Source organism: Triturus cristatus, chromosome 6 (genome assembly GCF_964204655.1).
Source record: "Triturus cristatus chromosome 6, aTriCri1.1, whole genome shotgun sequence".
Classification (NCBI taxonomy): Eukaryota; Metazoa; Chordata; class Amphibia; order Caudata; family Salamandridae; genus Triturus; species Triturus cristatus.
This window is the reverse complement of record NC_140589.1, coordinates 216,487,091-216,505,432: the sequence shown is the minus strand read 5'-3', so window position 1 is coordinate 216,505,432 and position 18,342 is coordinate 216,487,091. Positions and strand designations below refer to the sequence as shown.

The following is an 18,342-nucleotide window of genomic DNA, read 5'->3' as shown; positions in this document are numbered from 1 at the left end:
AACCTACTTTTGTCCTAGACATAATTGCCGCGTCATCGGCATATAAAAGAATGGGTACAGGCCTACCATTAACAGCCGGATAATCGCTTGACAGAGTTATTAAGCTTTCAGCGATAGAGTTTATGTAAAATGTGAAAAGCAAGGGCGCAAGTATGCAGCCTTGCCTTACCCCTCTGTTTATGGCAAATTTTTGTGAACATTGCCCCTGGGTCCCAAATCTTACTCTGGCCCCCGCTTCTCTATATAGTTCTTTGATAAATGTGAGGATAGCTGAGTCCACCCCGATGTCTTCCAGTGTCGACCAGAGCATCGCATGGTCCACGCAATCGAATGCGGAGCTGAGGTCGACAAAGGTAACAAATAGGTCCCCTTTTTTGGCCTGCGTATATTTAGAGACTAATAGGGACAAGTTTAGGGATTGCTCCAATGTCCCTAGTCCCTTTCGGAACCCATATTGGAACTCCGAGATAACCTTCTTCTCTTCTTCCCAGTGTTGTATCCTCTTAAGGACAATCCTGCCAGCAACTTTCATGAGTCCGTCCAATAGCGATATTGGACGGTAACAAGCCGGGTCGTCCCTATTCCCTTTTTTAAATATGGGGACTACGATTGCGTCCGACCAGGTGGTAATAAAACCGCATTTATTTCCCATATTTAATACATTGGTTAACAAGGGAACCCAGAAGTCCGGTTCTGATTTATAGAGATCCACTGGGGTGTGGTCAGGGCCGGGGGCTTTACCTAAAGGACTTTCTCTAAGGGCATCTTCCACTTCTAGTGTGGTAAATACCAGTTCAATAGGGTAAGGAGGTGCTGGGGAGACAGTTAGGCGGTTATCCTGAATTATGCTATCTGGGGGTGAATTCACCTTGCATGGGTTCGGGGCATTACCCTGTGTGTTGTTGGAATAAAGATTACCATAATGTTCTACCCAGAGCTCAGCCGTTATAGCCACTTCTACAGAATTATCTCTGTCTTTTGAGTTACAAACAGATCTTATGACTTTCCAGAAGGCATTGCTGTCCTTATTCCTGGCGGCTTCCCCCAAAGCTTCCCAGGCCTCCTGCTTCAGTTTCGCCCTCCGCTGTTTAATTGCCAGCTTATAATCGTATCTCGCTTGACGAATTTGAACTCTATCTTTTGGGTCGGCAGACAAAGCTTTCTTTAAGATTTTCAGTGTAGATGTACATCTAGAGTCAAACCACCCACGAGTATGCCTCCCCTTGTCTTTGCAGTTCCTAGTCAGTGCATTTTTTATATGGCGCTGAATGTTAGAAAAAGCAACCATGATGCTCTTTGGGTCAGTATCTTCCTCTAAGCAGGCAAGTATGTCCGTGGAGCAAGAGGATAGGAAGTTTTGAAAGAAGGATGTTGGGTTCATTTTCTCCCATTTAATTACATACCCATTGGTCTTAGATAGGGTAACCTCAAATGGATATAGAACCCTACTAGGTTCCTTTACTTTGCCCTCCATGAGATTTACCCCGAAGGTGATGGGATAATGATCGCTCATGGGGTCATCCCCCGTTTCCCAGAAGGTTATAAAGTCAGGATAGGTGGGTGATATCAAGGCAAAATCGATTGTGGATTTACAACCTCTTCCATTGTACGTTGGGGCAAAGGGAACCGGGGGGGAGCATGCCTGGTTAATAACGGTGAGGTCAAAGGTAAATATGACATTGTTAAGAAGAGACCCCATGTTGGTGTGGGAGAAGTGCAGAGGACCGTCCTCCCCGAGATCTGACAGGCCGCACAAACCTAGCTCAGAAGACGGACAGACGGAACAATTGAAGTCACCCACCCACAACATTATGTGATCCCCCGAACCTTGATCTCTCAGTTTGTGAATATGATGGATCATAATATTCAAATTTGATTCCACCTCACTAATTGGCAAATTATTATAAAAATTCACAAGAATCACCTTTTGCGAAGTGCCCCATTTAAGTAGTATGATTTGGAAGTACTGATTGGATTGGAAATCGCAAACTTTTACTACGTTAGATATGTATGTGCACAAGCCCCCCTTGTTGCGACCCTGGGCTGATGGCACAGCTGGGGAATGGAAGGTTCGGTAGCCCAACATGTGCACTTCCTCTATAAGCCAGGTTTCTTGTAGGCATAGAATGCCATACTTCTGCACAATCTCAAGCCAAGGTTTGTGGGTGATCTTACTACCGAGGCCTGCAACATTCCAAGAGAGGAGAGAGTGCATTGGTTTTCTAGTTTCCTGTGGATGATGCCCTGTATTCCCCGTTGTGCCTATCCGAACTTGCAGGTGTGCAAGGTCTGCCTGTAGTTTGACCTGTGCAGTAAGAGGGTGCTGTTCAGGGGGGTTTCGGTCTATCCCAATGTGGCTTGGAACTTGGGGTATGGGCATTCATTTTTCACTCGGGACAGTTTCCGTTAGGGGATTTTGGGCATTGGTAAGGATTGGAGCGACACTAATTCCCAGTCAATCCACCTGATCCAGACATTCAAACCTGTTCATAGTGGGTGCTCCTTCCCACCAGTTGTCAAAGGGTTGCCAACCATCCCCATGTCCTTTCCATCTACGATTGTGGGCTGTTGACCAAGCCCCAGGTGGCTCAACAGTCTGTTTTGGAGGATAGAAAAAGGTGAGGGGTCTGGTGACAATAGATTGGTCAGTATCCTGTGAATCCCATATAGTGATATGCTGGGCTGTGTGAGGGTCTGCAAATGAGACCACTATGCAGTCTCCAGGGATGGATTTATGGGTACGACCCACCCATGGCACTCTCCTAACCATTAGAACCCTAGTCCTAACAGTATTGGGGAGCTGTCTATTGATGTTGAGCCAGTGAATCACCTTATTCTTTAGGGACCACTGGGTCTCCATAGAAAGCGGGTCAAGTGGTGGTACACCAGCCAGTATGACGACGTAGGGCCCGGCGTCAGGAGGAAGATCAATGTAGCCCCCACGAAAGTTCTGGCGGCCATGGTACTGGTTGGTTATGCGTGCAGTAGGGGGGATATTAGTCTTATTGGGCTTGTGGGCGGCCTTAGGGATAGGGTTGGGTAAGGTCTGGTTCTCGGGGCCTTTTGCCACTGGTATTGGGATTTTTGGTATTAGGGGAAAGGGAACGATTGGCTTAGAGCGGGGTTTGGGTATTGGGGTTGGCTTTGGTGGGGGTAGGGACAAGACCGGAGGTGGCATTTCAGGGGCAAGGGAACTAACGTTAGTTTCTGGAGCCGGGTGAATACCATCGTCATTCTCCTGAGGAGTACTCTCAGCAATATGAGGATAAGTTGCTTCCAGTTGTTTTAGGCTAAGGGTGGCCAGGGAGACTAAGGTCTTATCCATCTCGAGGAGATTATTCTCGATACGAGAGAGTCTGAGTTCCAGAGGTGACAGTAATTGTTTTAATGTACCCCAGACTATCTTAAGAAAATCTTCGTCATCACCCCCCTTGTCTCTATCCCTCCCTGGCTCACTTTGCCCTCCCTCTTTGGGTTTCTCACCATATGTGGGGAGAGGCCCTTGAATAGGGTCAAGGACTACGTTAAGATTGCTGTGTTCCCTGTCCCCCCCTATTAGATGGTTAACCAAATTTGGCGCTTGTATGGTCTCCCCAGTGGTGGGTAGTGTTCGCCTATTATTAAAGAACTGCAACCTTGCAATTTTTTCTTTTTTGCGGGCATAAGCAGATCTTGCATTGTTTTTCTTTTTTAGAGTTGGGCCATCTTTGTTTTTATTTTTTGCTACTGGGGGAGAAAGGTCAGGGGGGTCAGGGCTATCCGACAAGACAATGGCAGTTCCAGGTCCAGTGGGCGCGATTCCCTCGAAAGTTTTGGGGGGCGCAGTAGTTAAGGTGGGTATAGACTCTAATGGAAGGGAAAGAGGTGGGGGAGCATGGTGAACATCGGCATGGATTATCAGTGGGGGAGGGCAAGAAGCATGTTGTGGAGATGCAGCAGACGCGATTTTCCCTAGGGAAGATTTTTTAGAGTTAGCAAAGGTCTGGGAAAGCCTACGTGCCACGTCAAGCTCAACTGACACCCTCTTCTGCATTTTAGTGATTTCAGCATCAATTGCTAGATTAGTCTTAACAAGGAAATCATCCAATGTCCCGCTGGGCTTACTCAGCCCCATTGCAGTTTTACTGCGACTGCCCCGTGTACTCATGATATATTTGAATTGCAGTGCCCACAATGTACTTACTGGTGGAAAAGGGACGAGTCAGATAACAAAAACCAAGGGGGGTGGGCCAGGCCAGTCCTCTATGTCCTCGAACGGCCTCAAACGGTCCGCTCTTTGCCCGGTCTTCACCCCGGCCCTTGCCCCGCGCGCGTCCCGCGTGCGCGTGGCTTTGGCAGATTATCAAGGGGAGTGACAGGAGGGGGCGGGAAGAGGACCAGCTGCGGCCGATCAGCGCCGCTCAGCAGGCTGGTCCTCGCAGTCCCGCCTCTGAGCTTGTGTGTTGCGAGGTGGTTGCAGTAGACGCGTTGGTGCTCCTATGCACAACAGGGGACCAAAAAAACCAGGACCCTGACACAGTCTTGAGCCTGCGAGCGGCTCCCGCGGAGCGGGGGCCGCGAGGCGGTGAGTTAGCAGCTGGAAAAGAACAGGCAACCGGGACAGCACTCCCAACACAGCCAAAGGACGAACCTAAGTCTAATACATAAAATCATATAGCAAATAAATATTACAAAACAAAAAACATCATTCACATAAAAAAATATCAAAACCCATTTTTACAACTCTAAAAAATGAACATAAAAATGTTATATTTGTGTGCATTTAATGTTAACAAAATAATAATAAAACATGGTTAATAATCACCAGTTTAACTATTTAATAACAGGGTAACATGATTTCAAAATTTTTATATTTAGCCCAACTTTTATTGTTTTTTTTAAAGAAATTACAAACAAATTAAAAATGTATTTAATATTTATAGATTTGTATTCCCAAATTAAAATATCACAAATTTATGAATAAATCAATCCTTTCCCCCCGTAAAACCAACACCCCACTACTAAACATATTGCATTTAAAACAATATATAAATAAAATATCATTAAAACAAATTAAAAACAAATTAGTCCAAACATTTATCATTATAAAAATGATTAAATCATACAAAATTGATATAACCCATTAAGTTACATTAGAGTATACAAAACACACTTAAAACATAACAGAAATATTTCAAACATGATAATACAACAATATTCTTAACAATCGTATTAAAACATACCTATAAAAAACATCATACTTGTGATATTATTGTGCATGATATTTCCTCCTTCATAATAATATGGCAACAATATTAAAATATCACAATATAAAAAAACTTGGGGGCTTATTTACAAGCCCCTTACGCCACCGTTGCGTCGCTTTTAATATGGGAAAAAGTGGCGTACCAGCAGCGCAGGGGGCTTGTAAATAAGCCCCTTGATATTTTGTGCAAAAATCTTGTTTCTTACCCATGTGCACCCCTCGCCCCGTGTTGCTTCCCTAGTGTACTGCTTTTCCCTCTCTCACCTACTCCCTGTTATTTCTTCATCCCCTTCTCCATTGCCTCTCATGCCCGCTGCCTTCTTTTTGTTCTTTTTCCAAATATTTTGATATATTTTTGGAGGGAGGGCCAAACAGCAAATTGCACTACTTCTCTTTCATTTTTGTTTCTATTTACTGATCCATCTTGTATCAATAACTAAAAAAAATGGGGGCTGGGTCATTTTGTCAGATACGTGTAATAATGCATGTGCACATTTAGTTGGTTTGATGATAACTGTGATAAATCACAAAAAAATCTGCACATAGCTTTGAAATCCAGACCTCGCAATCCACTATTGGTTAAATGTTTGTGCCAATCCTATAAAAATGCAAGGACCACTAGACTAAAGTACTTAAAGGAAGAATGGTGGGAAAACTTGCAGAAGGCTGCCATATTAAAAAGCTTGCAAGCATTCTGGTCTTTGATTAATGCTCTGTTTCTAAAAGATGAGCAGGCTATGACCACAGATACCCACGTTGACCAGGAGGAATGAGTAATTCACTTTGAAGGTCTTTTCGGAGCGGACGATATGACAATACCTCAATCCTCTCCCCAAATCTTAGAGAGTGATGAGGCTTTTGCTAGTTTTACACTTGCTGAAACAAAGCTTGCTTTAAACCAATGCAAACGAGCAAAGGCCCCAGAACCGGATGGAGTCCCTATTGATTTGTTCCTAGATGACCATGAATTATGGGCCCCACTTTTTTACAAAATTGCCCAAACAGGTGCACCGTCATCCTGGAAAACAACTGTAAATGCCCCCGTATATAAAAAAGGGGATAGGTCGATTCCAAAAATCTATAGACCTATCTCTTTAATAGATTCTACTGCAAAATTAATGGCTCGACTGATTTTAAACAGGCTAGAGGACTGGGCACTACAAAAGAATATCATCATTATTATTATTATTATTATTATTATTATTATTGAATTTTGTACCGCGCACGGTTACCATGAGGCATCCCAGCGCTTATAGAGACCAAGAGCAGGCTACTAATAGAAAACAGAGAAGCTACAGTTATTCTGGGAACAGATACGTTTTCAGATGTTTCCGGAATCTGAGAAGGTTTGGTTCGGACCGCAGCGAGAATGGGAGGGAGTTCCAGGCGAGCGCTGTATGGATAGAAAAACTCCTGCCCCCTGAGCGGGCTCTCCTGATTCTCTTAGTCTGAAGGAAATGTTTATTGTCAGAGCGTAAGGCTCTTGTAGACTTATAAGGGCGAATCATGTCCTTCAGAATAGCTGGTCCTTTCCCCTGTATGCTCTTGTGAGCGATGCACAGGGCCTTAAAGGTAACTCTCTCTTTAACAGGGAGCCAATGGAGTGCTTTTAAAGCAGGCCTGGCTGACTGCCTGGCCGGAACATTCCGCAGCAGCCTTGCTGCTGCGTTCTGCACTTGTTGCAGGATCTTAAACGTTGACTCTGGTGCTCCAAGAAAGAGCGCGTTACTGTAGTCCAGGCGTGAGATGATTAATCCTTGGACTAACAGCTTCCGGGAGAGTTCTGGTAACAGGGGGAGAACCTTACGGGCCGACCGGAGCATTCCATAACAAACGCCCGCGATCTTCTTGGCGTGTGTCCTAAAGGACAAGTCCGGCTCCAGCCAGACCCCCAGGCTCTTGATCTCTTTTTTTGGGTCAGGCGGGGTGCCCATGCAGTTGGGCCAGCTGTTTGGCGAGAGGGCAAAACTTGAATGACCCAAGATCATCAGCTCAGTTTTTGAGCCATTCAATTTGAGCGATGACCTGGACATCCAATCAAACACATCTCTCAAGCAAGCATGGAGTGTCTCTGGCTGTTTCTCCAGCTGTGTAAGACTCACCACTAGCTGGGTGTCATCCGCATAGCTTATGGTCTTAAAGCCAAACGGAGACACCACACCCTCCAAGGGTGCCATATACACGTTAAATAACGTGGGGCTAAGGGATGAGCCCTGTGGCACCCCGCAGTGGAGTGGGAGGGGAGGGGATTTTGCATTTCCTTCCCAAACCTCGAAGGTACGCCCCTCCAAAAAGGAGGCCAGCCATTCCAGGGCCACTCCTGTGACACCCGACTCAGCTAGACGTTGTATCAGCACCCCATGGCTGACGGTATCGAAGGCCGCACTGAGGTCCAGGAGGATCACTGCCACTGATCCCCCTGCATCCAAAGTGTTTCTGGCCTCCTCTACCACTGCTAGCAGAGCCGTGTCCGTACCATGGCCTGGTCGAAATCCCGTCTGGGAGTCCCTCAACCGGCCATTCTCCTCAAGAAAGTTTGATAACCGATGGTTCGCCAGCCTCTCGGCAATCTTACTCACTCCTGGTAGTAAGGAGATGGGCCTGAAATTGGCCAAGTTCTGCGGGTCCAAGCCCGGCTTCTTCAGAAGCGCTTTGACAACCGCACTTTTCCAGTCAGACGGCACTGTCCCCTGAGTGAACGAGAGATTGATCAGATTGGTCAGGGGCTCTCCTATCGTCAGGGCGGCCTGCTTAAGGTACCGCATCGGGACAGGGTCCCGAGGTGAGCCACTTTTCATGCTCCCGAGGACCTTCAGTACTTCACCTGTAGATACAGGGCCAAATGACGTCAGTCGATTTTCCGACATGCTGAAGTCCTCAGAAGGGGGCGATGTTCCCAAGACCGAGGGGAGAGAACTAATAATAATGTCGATTTTGTTTTTGAAGTAGGTGTCAGTTTGACTTTAGAAAAGGGAAAGGTACTGTGGATCAGTGTCTGAACCTGAGCCTAATTATAGCAAAATACACGGCTGCAAAAAAAGGTCATCTCCAGCTAGCCTTCATGGGCTGTGGCAGATCATGGAGGCAATGGGTGTTGACCTGAACATTATTAATATCATTTGCGACCTGTATTCAGGTGCTTCTGCCTGTGTTCGCTATGGGAGGGATGGTGAGTGCACCAGGTCTTTTAAAAGTGCAAGAGGTGTGAGACAGGGGTGCGTTCTTGCCCCTTTCTTATTCGCCCTCTACAACAATGGTGTAGAATCTGCACTGCTGGGTTCTACTCCGGATGTCCCTTATATTAACTCAGCACAGGTGCCAATTCTACTGTATGCGGACGACATAGTGCTTTTAGCTCGCACTAGTAACGCACTCTGTCGTCTAGTCCTGGAATACACACAGTTTATGAGCAATCTATGTATGAAAGTTAATTATTCAAAGTCTTTTATTTTAGTAGCAGGCACAAAACAACATAAACACCCACAAATTACTACCGAAGGGGGGAAATTGGGGGTTGTCAATTCTTTTAACTATCTAGGGATTATGTTTGATTCCCAAACTAACTGGCAAAAGATGATTGTTAATAAAGGAACTCAGATGGAAAAAAACATTGGGGCCTTAACTGAGTTCATTACAAAAACTGGCATAAAACCAATAGACTTCATAAAATCTGTGTATCAAGCTAAGACTGTATCTGCTGTCACTTATGGGCCAGCTGTTTGGGGAATGAGAGATTGTACAAAACTGCAGACTATTGAAGATAATTTTTTTTAAAGGGCCCTTTCGCTACCAAAGTCATGTACCAATTATAAGTGCCACATGGAATTGAGGGCCCCCTATATAACTGATAAAATTGCAATGGCCCCAATCCTAATGTGGCACTCAATATGGCGAAAGGAGATCCTTGCTCTGACAAGAGACATTATAAAGGATGTTTTGAAATTTGATGGGGTAGGTAGCATTGATTGGCTAACTTATGTTGTATCATCATTGAAGGCAGCTGGGCTACACCACCTTTTTTTGGATCCTACTATTTGTTGTTCCATATCTAAAATTGACTTAAAAGCGCAATTATTATCTAATCGACAGATAAAAAGGGAGACTAAAAATATTAATTTGTCGACAGTTAAAACATACCTGGCCTCCCCTAGTATAAATCTAATGGACTCAAACATAACATATTTATTTTTTGTCAATAATCTGCAACACAGGTACATTCTGGTGAGGTTTTGTTTAAATTATATTCCACTTATGTTGGGTTTCCCCCGTAATGTCTATGCTGGCACTGACCTTCCATTCTGTGCCTGTGATGAGCGATACGTACAGGATGATATACACTTCTTTATTGTGATGAAAGAAAACGATTTATCATCCCTATTATGCGTAAAATGAACTTTAAATAGTGTTGTGTAGCCCTCTATCATTTGCAGTTATTACCTGACCCTTTTATCTGTTTCTCTCTGGCGTGCTTTTTACTATCTGCACTAAAAAAGAGACATACAATCAACTAAAATTGAATCCCCAAAAATGAAAGGATTTTACTATTGTGTAAATAACTATGAATTTGTATTTTTAAATGTAATTGTTTTTTTAATATTTCTTACATTGTAACTTTGCTGTAATGCTGTCAAATGTTTCTTTTAAGTGTAGTGTACTTTTTATGCCACCATTGCGTTGGCAAAATAAAGTTTTTCTGACTGACTGACTGCATGTGCACACACATAACATACCACATGCACAAGCCTACAAAATAATGCAGAATCTGTGGCCGCGTCATCTTGCGTTTTCTTTTTCTTTTGGCCTTCCTGCACTGCATCCTACTTGCTGTACAGGATCGCCAAATGGGATTGGCAAAGCCTCAAATGCTTGTTCTTATTTAATTTCATTTCCCCTCTTCATTTTAAACTATAATTATTCATATTTTAAAAGTCCAATATACAATAAATGTTGTATTTGATATGATAGTTTCGCCTTTTTATGCAAAAAGTAAAAATAAAATTCTGTTATGAAATAGACTTGATTTAGAGAACAGTGGTAATAACAAAAGATACCCAAAAATTAGTTGCCACAGTAAATCGAATGAAAGCAGAATTATAACCAACTTCTAGTTGTGCCAATCAGCAATTATTCCACCATGCTAGCTTTGCAGGGACCCCTACATTTTTATCCTTGATTATTAACTAAGTGGAGGGTAAAGCATTAACGCCTAAACATCTTGTTAGGTTAATACAATTTCATTGAGAAATCCTGGGTTTATCTCTGAAACCAATGCTCAAAAGTCATAAGCCTTCCTTAGAGAAATGCAGGTAAAGTATTTAGGTATCACTGACATCACATGAAAACCAAACAGTAACATTTCCAAGCCAATTTAATAAAAATAAGATTCAACGAGTAAAACAAGGCCAAATGATGAATTGCTTAAGGGGATTTGAAGATATGAATTCTTCAAGAAAATGGCAAAAATGGCCATTGACCTCAATTAAAAGGTAAAAGTTGATGCAAGTCTTTAGGTGCAGGTGACCAATGCAGAAGTACCTTTTGTCAAAAAAGCTACATCTACGGCCCCACATATGCGGTCAGTTGTGGTACTGTCTGAAAGCCCCAAATAGGCCAACTTGAAAACTGTTGCCTCAGATGTTGCTTCTCCGTTGGGATCACTTTTCTATATTGTCAGTCTATCACACTGTACATGCAGACTTTGAGCCTGATACAGAGTTTGTCAATTACAGGACATCTGCTAAGATGGGAACAGCTCCAACACCCACCGACCACGCACGCAACCTAGGATTCATCCTCGACTCTACTCTCTCCATGACAAAGCAGGTCAACGCCGTCTCATCCTCCTACTTCAACACCCTCTGCATACTCCGCAAGATTTACAGGTGGATCCCCACCGAAACAAGAAGAACGGTCACCCAGGCCCTCGTCAACAGCAGGTTGGACTACGGAAATGCCCTCTACGCAGGAGCTTCAGCCAAACTCCTGAAATGACTTCAATGCATCCAAAACGCCTCTGCATGCCTGATCTTCAACATCCCACGCCAGCCACATCACACCCCACCTGAGAGACCTGCACTGCCTTCCCGTCAACAAGAGGATCACCTTCAAGCTCCTCACCCACGCACACAAGGCCCTCCACAACACCAGACCAGCATACTTCCACACACGACTCAGCTTCTACACCCCCAACCGCTATCTCCGCTCCGCCAACCTCGCCCTCGCCACAGTACATACATGCAAACAAAGCTTAGGTACATGGGGCACACAATTAAGGATTAGTCTTTTCCCAGGAAGATACAGACAGGAGGCTTCTTCATTTTCTTGCCTCCTTCAAAGCGCATATGTTTTCTGATTTTCTCTTGCCCTGAAAGGCCCAAGAATAAGCAACACAGCAGTTGGTGGAGATTGTGAATCTAGTCCAGCTAAGTGCTGACAGTAGACATTTAGCAGCATTCTCAGCAGTACCCTTGGTCTCAACTAAAGCAACCCCACAAGTCTTTCTCTGAAATGTACATGCTATCACAATTGCACTTACACTGATGGCACCCTTTCGGACATTTCCGGGGTGGTGTATTAAAATATGGAATCTTCTCTGCCAGCATAGAACATGCCCAGACAAGTTCTCTGCCCACATCACTTCTAAGGTGAGAGGAACCAGCCTGGGTCTAAGAAATAAGTCACTTGTCAGTGGTCTAAATACACTCTGCAGTCCACATATGAAAATGTATTTTTATGTCACAGGTGCACTTCCTGCACCACATTTATGTGGTCTTATTTAATAGGCATGTGCGAAAGCTTGAATACACCATGTACTACCATGATAAAGGGGTAAAACACGTACACGGGGGAATGCTTGTTAGTTGTGATGAGAGGCATATATGCCAGTACATTGAGTAAGAAAAAATGGGAGAACCAAGCAAAAAATATTTATTATAACTACCATTTCCAAAAATAAGATGTACGAATTCCTGTTGGAAACTTCTGCTATGAAAATAATGAAAACAGTCCCTTGCTACGAAGGAACATACGAAATTTAGGTAAATTTCCACAGCACGAACCAGAGGACTGTGAATTTAGGTATTAATAGTGCACCTCTTCCTTGGAGGTACAGTGCTGTATCAGCACAAACATAGTGGAGTGATTGTGCTGGGATCATTGGATATTTCTAGAAACTGTACAGGTAGATTTGTCTGCTGTCTGAAAATGTACTTGTAAAACCATCCTTTTTCGAAAGTTCAGCAGAATGTTAATGTTAAGTTGCTGCCTTAATAGAGATGTCTAAATATGATCTATTTTCGTTTACCAATAGAGAGGCATAGTATCAAGGACAGCGTTAAAATTATCGCCACTTTAGCGGCAGAAAACTGCCGCTAAAGCGGCGATAATGGGCTTGATGATATGTCCTTGAGAATTCCAATAGAAGCCCAGATTCACACCAGAACATGGACTTCTATTGGAATTCTCAAGGGCATATTATCAAGTCCATTATCGCCGTTCTTGATAATATGCCCCATTAGTCTACTGATTATCTAAAGGATATACCCAGTGATGGAACTCTGAATCTGGCCATTGTATCTTCTTAAACGTGCATTTACCACATAAGTGTTTTTATATACAATTATTTATATAATATATTTTGAATAAAAAGATGTTCAGAGTCAAATCATATAATTACTTTCCGATGTATAGCCAAATATCTGCAAATACAATAGATTTCTAAGTTTGGGGCCCTTGGAATACAATACCTGATTGCTCCCCTTCGTATTTTGTTTCAGGCACATACACCTGCACAGTATTTCAAAGAGTAACAAGCAGCAGCATCAGCTCTGTCATCACGATTTTGCCTTTGCCTTCAGCATCACAACTGAGAACAAATATTGTGGATGGAATATACGCGTGCCCATCAATTGTGAACCTGACATGTTGTGCAACAGACTCAAACAAATATCATTTTCAATTTAAAGTCCAGGGGTCATCAAAACCAAGTAAGTGCAAATTAGTGATAAGAAGTTCTTTTATGGGATGGGGAACAGCTTTGTTCACGTATACCGCACTGTAAACTTCTTTGTTGCATTGCATTTGGGTTCAATGCTCAGCTTTTAATTTTCTCATTTTTGATGGCAAGAGATGTTTCGCACTAGTTGCTTTAATGATAACACATTATTAATAGGCTTTGGAAATGATGTTATAATTTCTAATTACATTCATTGTATATTGTAATATGGCTAACAAATGGGATGGTATGTCAACAGGTTTGAATACAGTAACTATAATTGATAATGGTATGTTATATTGGTGCATGCATCTGTTTAAGGGAGAGTGAGAAAAGATTGCTAGTTAAGGGAGATTTCACATCAGCTTTAGAATATGCAATGCACTCATTTTATGCAAAATACATCTGTGCAGTAATAGACTCAACATCATTGTTGCCATACTAAGAAAATCCCCTGTGTTTATTTTGGTATTCAGCTATCCCTATATCATATCAACTATCCAATGAACGTTATAAGGGGAGAGAAGAATGTCATTAGTAGATGGAAATTGTTGGACTTGTCCCTTTTTGCAGGGTCATCCTTGAACTTTTTGGCTTCCTCCTGTATTGTTTTTGACCTGGTTTTGTTAGTTTTAGGACTCTGGGCACTTTGCCACTGCTGATCAGTGTCAAAGTGCAAGTGCTCCCTGTGTAAAGTGTAATGGTGATTGGTTGTCCATGATTGGTATGGTTGCCTTACTAGTAAAGTCCCTAGTAAAGTGCACTATGTGTGCCAGGGCTAGTAATGCAAATGCTACGAGTGGGCCTGCAGCACTAATTGTGCCACCCACACAAGTAGCCTTAAAGAGAGAACTCAGGCCTGCCACTGCAGTGCCTGTGTGCAGTTTTGTAAACTGCCATGTTCTGACAAGTGCGCCCACTTGCCAGACCTTACCTTTCCCTCTTTATGCACATCAGACACCCCTGTGGTAGGTTCAGGGTACCCCCTGGGCAAGGTGCAGTGCATGGGAAAGGTAGGACATGTACTAAGGTGTGTACCATGTCCTGACAGTGAAATAATCTCCATTTCTTTTTTCACTGTTGAAAGGCCATCTTGCCCATAGGACAGAATGGGAAGGCTGTGTAATATGTTTTCCAGCCTATCTTCCCAAAGGCTTAAGATGGAGAGGTGAAGTTGAGTATACCTGAACTCACAATGTAATAACACATCTTTCTATGAAAGTGTTTTTTGCATTGTGTTTTTATAAGCCACTCTTTTAGAAGTGGCTGGGTTTTTGTGCTCTAACATTTCTGTGTGTCTCTGCCTGGTTGTGGATTGACTGTCTGAATTTGAAAGCGATAGAATCTGGGGAATGCCTTGACCCAGGGGAGGAGGTGAGACAGCAACAGGCTGACCTGCATCTGGAGTGTAGGGGGAGGCGTAGCCCTTAGAGGTGAAGAGGCCTGGGTTGCTGCCATAAAACAATTGTCCCATCTCCTGCTGAGTTATTGAGAATCCAGAGCCCCACTAATCAAAGGAAGAAGGTGTCACTGACAGGGAGGCACCCAGAATTGGTTTCAGCAGGGATCAGTTCCCCACTGAACACAAAGACTTCAAATCCATTGAGGGTATAACTATGAGAGCTGAAGCCCCTGAACTTTGAAGAATGGCTTGATCAAGATTGAACAAGACTGGAGCTACTTCATGGTCAAGAGGAACCTTTGCCAAGGAAGAAACAGCTGAAGAGACTGAAGGAAAGGACTGACCCTTGCTATGTGTTCTGGGGCTAGCCTGCAGTTTGCTGTTTTAACCAAGGAAAGCCTAAAGGGACTTTGCTGTGTGCTGTGTCCCCCTGCTTGAAAGGACTTTGCTGTGCTGTGTCCTGAAGTAACTTATCCCCAAGGGCCGAGGTGAGCTGGCTCCCTGTTGCGGAAACTCAAGAACACAAACGTTTCCAGGAGAGTCTCAGCGACGCTGTGTGTGTGTGCTTTTTGCAGCCTGAGATCCTCGTAAGGTGTGCCCTGTGATCGTGGGCACCTGGAGTCCAAGCGAGGCTTAGCGACGCTGTGTGCGTGTGCTTTTTGCAGCCTGAACCCTTCATGAGGATGGTCCTGTTAACGTGCACATGCGGAATCCAAGTGAGTTTCGGCGACGCTGTGTGCTTGGTGCAGCCTGAGACCTTCGTAAGGATTGCCTTGTTACCGCTCACCCGGAGTCCAAGTGAGTCTCATCGACGCTGTGTGCGTGTGCTTGGTGCAGCCTGAGACCTTCGTGAGGATTGCCTTGTTATCCTGCACCCGGAATTAAAGTGAGTCTCAGCGATGCTGTGTGCGTGTGCGTGTTCTTCGTGCAGCCTGAGACCTTTTTGAGGAGTGCCTGGTGATCGTGCACCCGAAGCTTAAGGGAGTCTCAGCGACGCTGTGTGCATGTGCCCTGTGGCAGCCTGAGATCTTCGTAGCAGTAGCCACCGGGACCGGCAGCCCTGGAGGAGCTGAGCCGCTGACCCGAGCCCGCCGTTGCCAGTTTACAAAGATAGCATCGGAGGCCCAAGTCGCTGGAAGAGGAGAGGAGCATGAGGTCGCACCCCCCAGATAACGTGTGTCAACACCTGGGGCTGGGTTCAGGCTCGAAGGGAGACGCTCTCGGCCTCTCTCTCACTCCAGCAGCATGAGCCTCTGCTTCGGCTCGTATCGTGGCCCATACTGGCCAAGGGAGTGGCAGCACCGAGGCGGGAGTGCAGAGCTGCACTTTTTGTCATACCATACCCATGTTGGGGGAAACTGTTGACTGAGGATTGCTGCTGGAGTGTATTACGCATTACTTTAGTTCTGCATAACGGAGTACCTATTTGTCGTATTACACATTGCATCATTTCTGCATAACGAACAATTGATTAGCATTTTGCACATTGCATTATTCCTGCATAACAAACTATCTGATTAGTGTATTACGCATTGCATTATTTCTGCATAACGAAGTACCTGGTTGTTGCGTTACGCATTGCATTATTTCTACATTGCAAAGTGCCTGATTGTTGCGTTACGCATTGCATTATTTTTACATTGCACAGTGTTTGATTGTTGCGCTACGCATTGCATTACTATTCCATTGCACAGTGCCTGATTCTAGAATTACGAAATGCATAACATGGTATTAGGACTACAGTGGAATGTTTAGAAGTGCTCATTAATATCACTGGAACTTACAAGGGATGGCCTAACAACCAGCCAGGAGGAATATTACACATACTAATATGTTGGAGTTATATTGTGTGGTCTTATCGTATGTTTTTATGTAAAATGTATACTAGTTTTTATAAAACTCATGTGGAGTCCATTTGTGGTGTCATCATTGGGTTGCTGTGAGCATTGTTGCAAATACTATACAAATTTGCCTTGAAGATAAGCCTGGCTGCTCTTGCCAAGCTACCAAGGGGTTGAGCGGGGGCTATCTCAGAAGGTGTCCTTCCTTTCCCTGATGTGGAAACGAGGGTTTCCTATTTGGCCTAAGGTACCTACCTCAGCCAACCAGGGATCCCGGGTCTAACAGAAATCAATTTATTTTTGTTGAAATGGTTTTGGGCATTTCACAGATAATAAAACACGTATACATTAGCTATATCTACTTTCATATATACCTTCTTCCGTTATCTGTGTATCTATATCTTGACATTTATCTTTAAGGTGCTAGTTCTTAAACATACATATTGCAGGTTATTATGCCATTTTAACCACAAACAATGCAACGTTCCCCCCCATTGTTGTGTCAAATCAATAGAAATAGAAGTAACGGAAAAATATTCCCATTGGTCATGTCATGCCTCCATTAGGTTCTGTATTATTTCCTCAATTGGTCATTCCCAGTCCACCTGAGCCCTCCTCTCCCTCCCCTGCTGATTCCTCTTCCGAGACGGGGGGGTCTTTAATGTCTGCTATCATGAGGGACCAGGCTCGCGCATCCTTTCTACCTTTTCATCTCTCCTAATTCTCTTCATTCTCACCAGCTCTTCGGTTGCCCACTCGCCCATGTCCTTTAGCCATTCCTCCAGTGTGGGATGATCTGAGGTGAGCCACCTCATCGTTATTCCCCTCATAGCCAGCGCTAGCCCTAGTAGGACAAACTTTCTACGGAGCTTTTTAGATTTAGGCACAGTGAGCAGCACCAATATTACTACTGAGATTGTTTGTTAGATTTTCCATTCAGTGGCAATTTGTATCCTATCTAGTATTTTCCCCCAGTATTGTGTCAGTGTGGGACAGTCCCATATCATGTGAATGAAAATCACTTCTTCTTGTCCGCATCTAGGGCATTTATTAGTGCGGTCTGGGTATATTCTATTGAAGACCTGCGGGGTCAGATAGGTCTGATGTTTAATATTATATTGATGAGTTGAAATCTCGCGTTTGAGCTTATCTTTTTAACTCCCTCATGTATTCTTGCCCATTCTTTACCTGTCAGGTTTCATCTAATCTATCGTCCCATCTTGCTTGGACTGGAAGGTTTTTTTGGGGGAGATCGTCTCTTAGCACTCTGTATAAATGTGTGACTAGTCTACATCCTCTGGTCAGGTCCAGCAGTGCCTGGAGGGTCGATGTATTGGGTGGTTCCTGCTGAAATGTAGGCCATATTTCCTGGGAAATGGCTGCAATCTTTGCATGTTGTAAAAATTGACCCCTGCCTAGTTCACATATATTTTGAGCTTCCTCTCTGGTTATGAATTGTTTATTACTATATAGATCTCCCATTGTGTGACATTATCCTTGCATCCATCTTTTAATGGACATAGAATCCGTTATCTTTTTAAAGGGTTTCACCCAGCATAATGGCATATCCGGGGCATAGGGTGCGTTTTGGGCCACCTTTTTAATGGCTATTTCCCATACCGCTGCAACATGTTGAATAATATATGGATATGATTCGGGCACTCCAGCCCCCATCATAAGGAGCTCAGGCAAGCGGACCCCTCAATGTGTACCTGCCAATAGTTGTTTCTCCCAGTTGTTATGCTCATCATTGCAATGTACAGCATGCTGAAGTTGCGTGGCCATATAATAGAGCTCCAGGCGTGGGACATTCCTCCTGCCTCCCATTTTTGTTGGAGAGTGTCAAGCTTTACTTGCTTCC

General features: G+C 44.0%; 1 protein-coding gene across 2 annotated transcripts in view; it reads left to right on the top strand.

The window, feature by feature from the left end:
* LOC146816669 (adhesion G protein-coupled receptor F5-like) overlaps positions 1 to 18,342 on the top strand; it is a 675,219-nt gene that overhangs the window by 431,702 nt on the left and 225,175 nt on the right. For both annotated transcript variants that reach the window (XM_085610569.1, XM_085610570.1), the window contains exon 12: positions 13,021 to 13,230. In XM_085610569.1, coding sequence (XP_085466695.1) covers positions 13,021 to 13,230 — 210 coding nt within the window. The remainder of the gene's footprint in view (positions 1 to 13,020; positions 13,231 to 18,342) is intronic.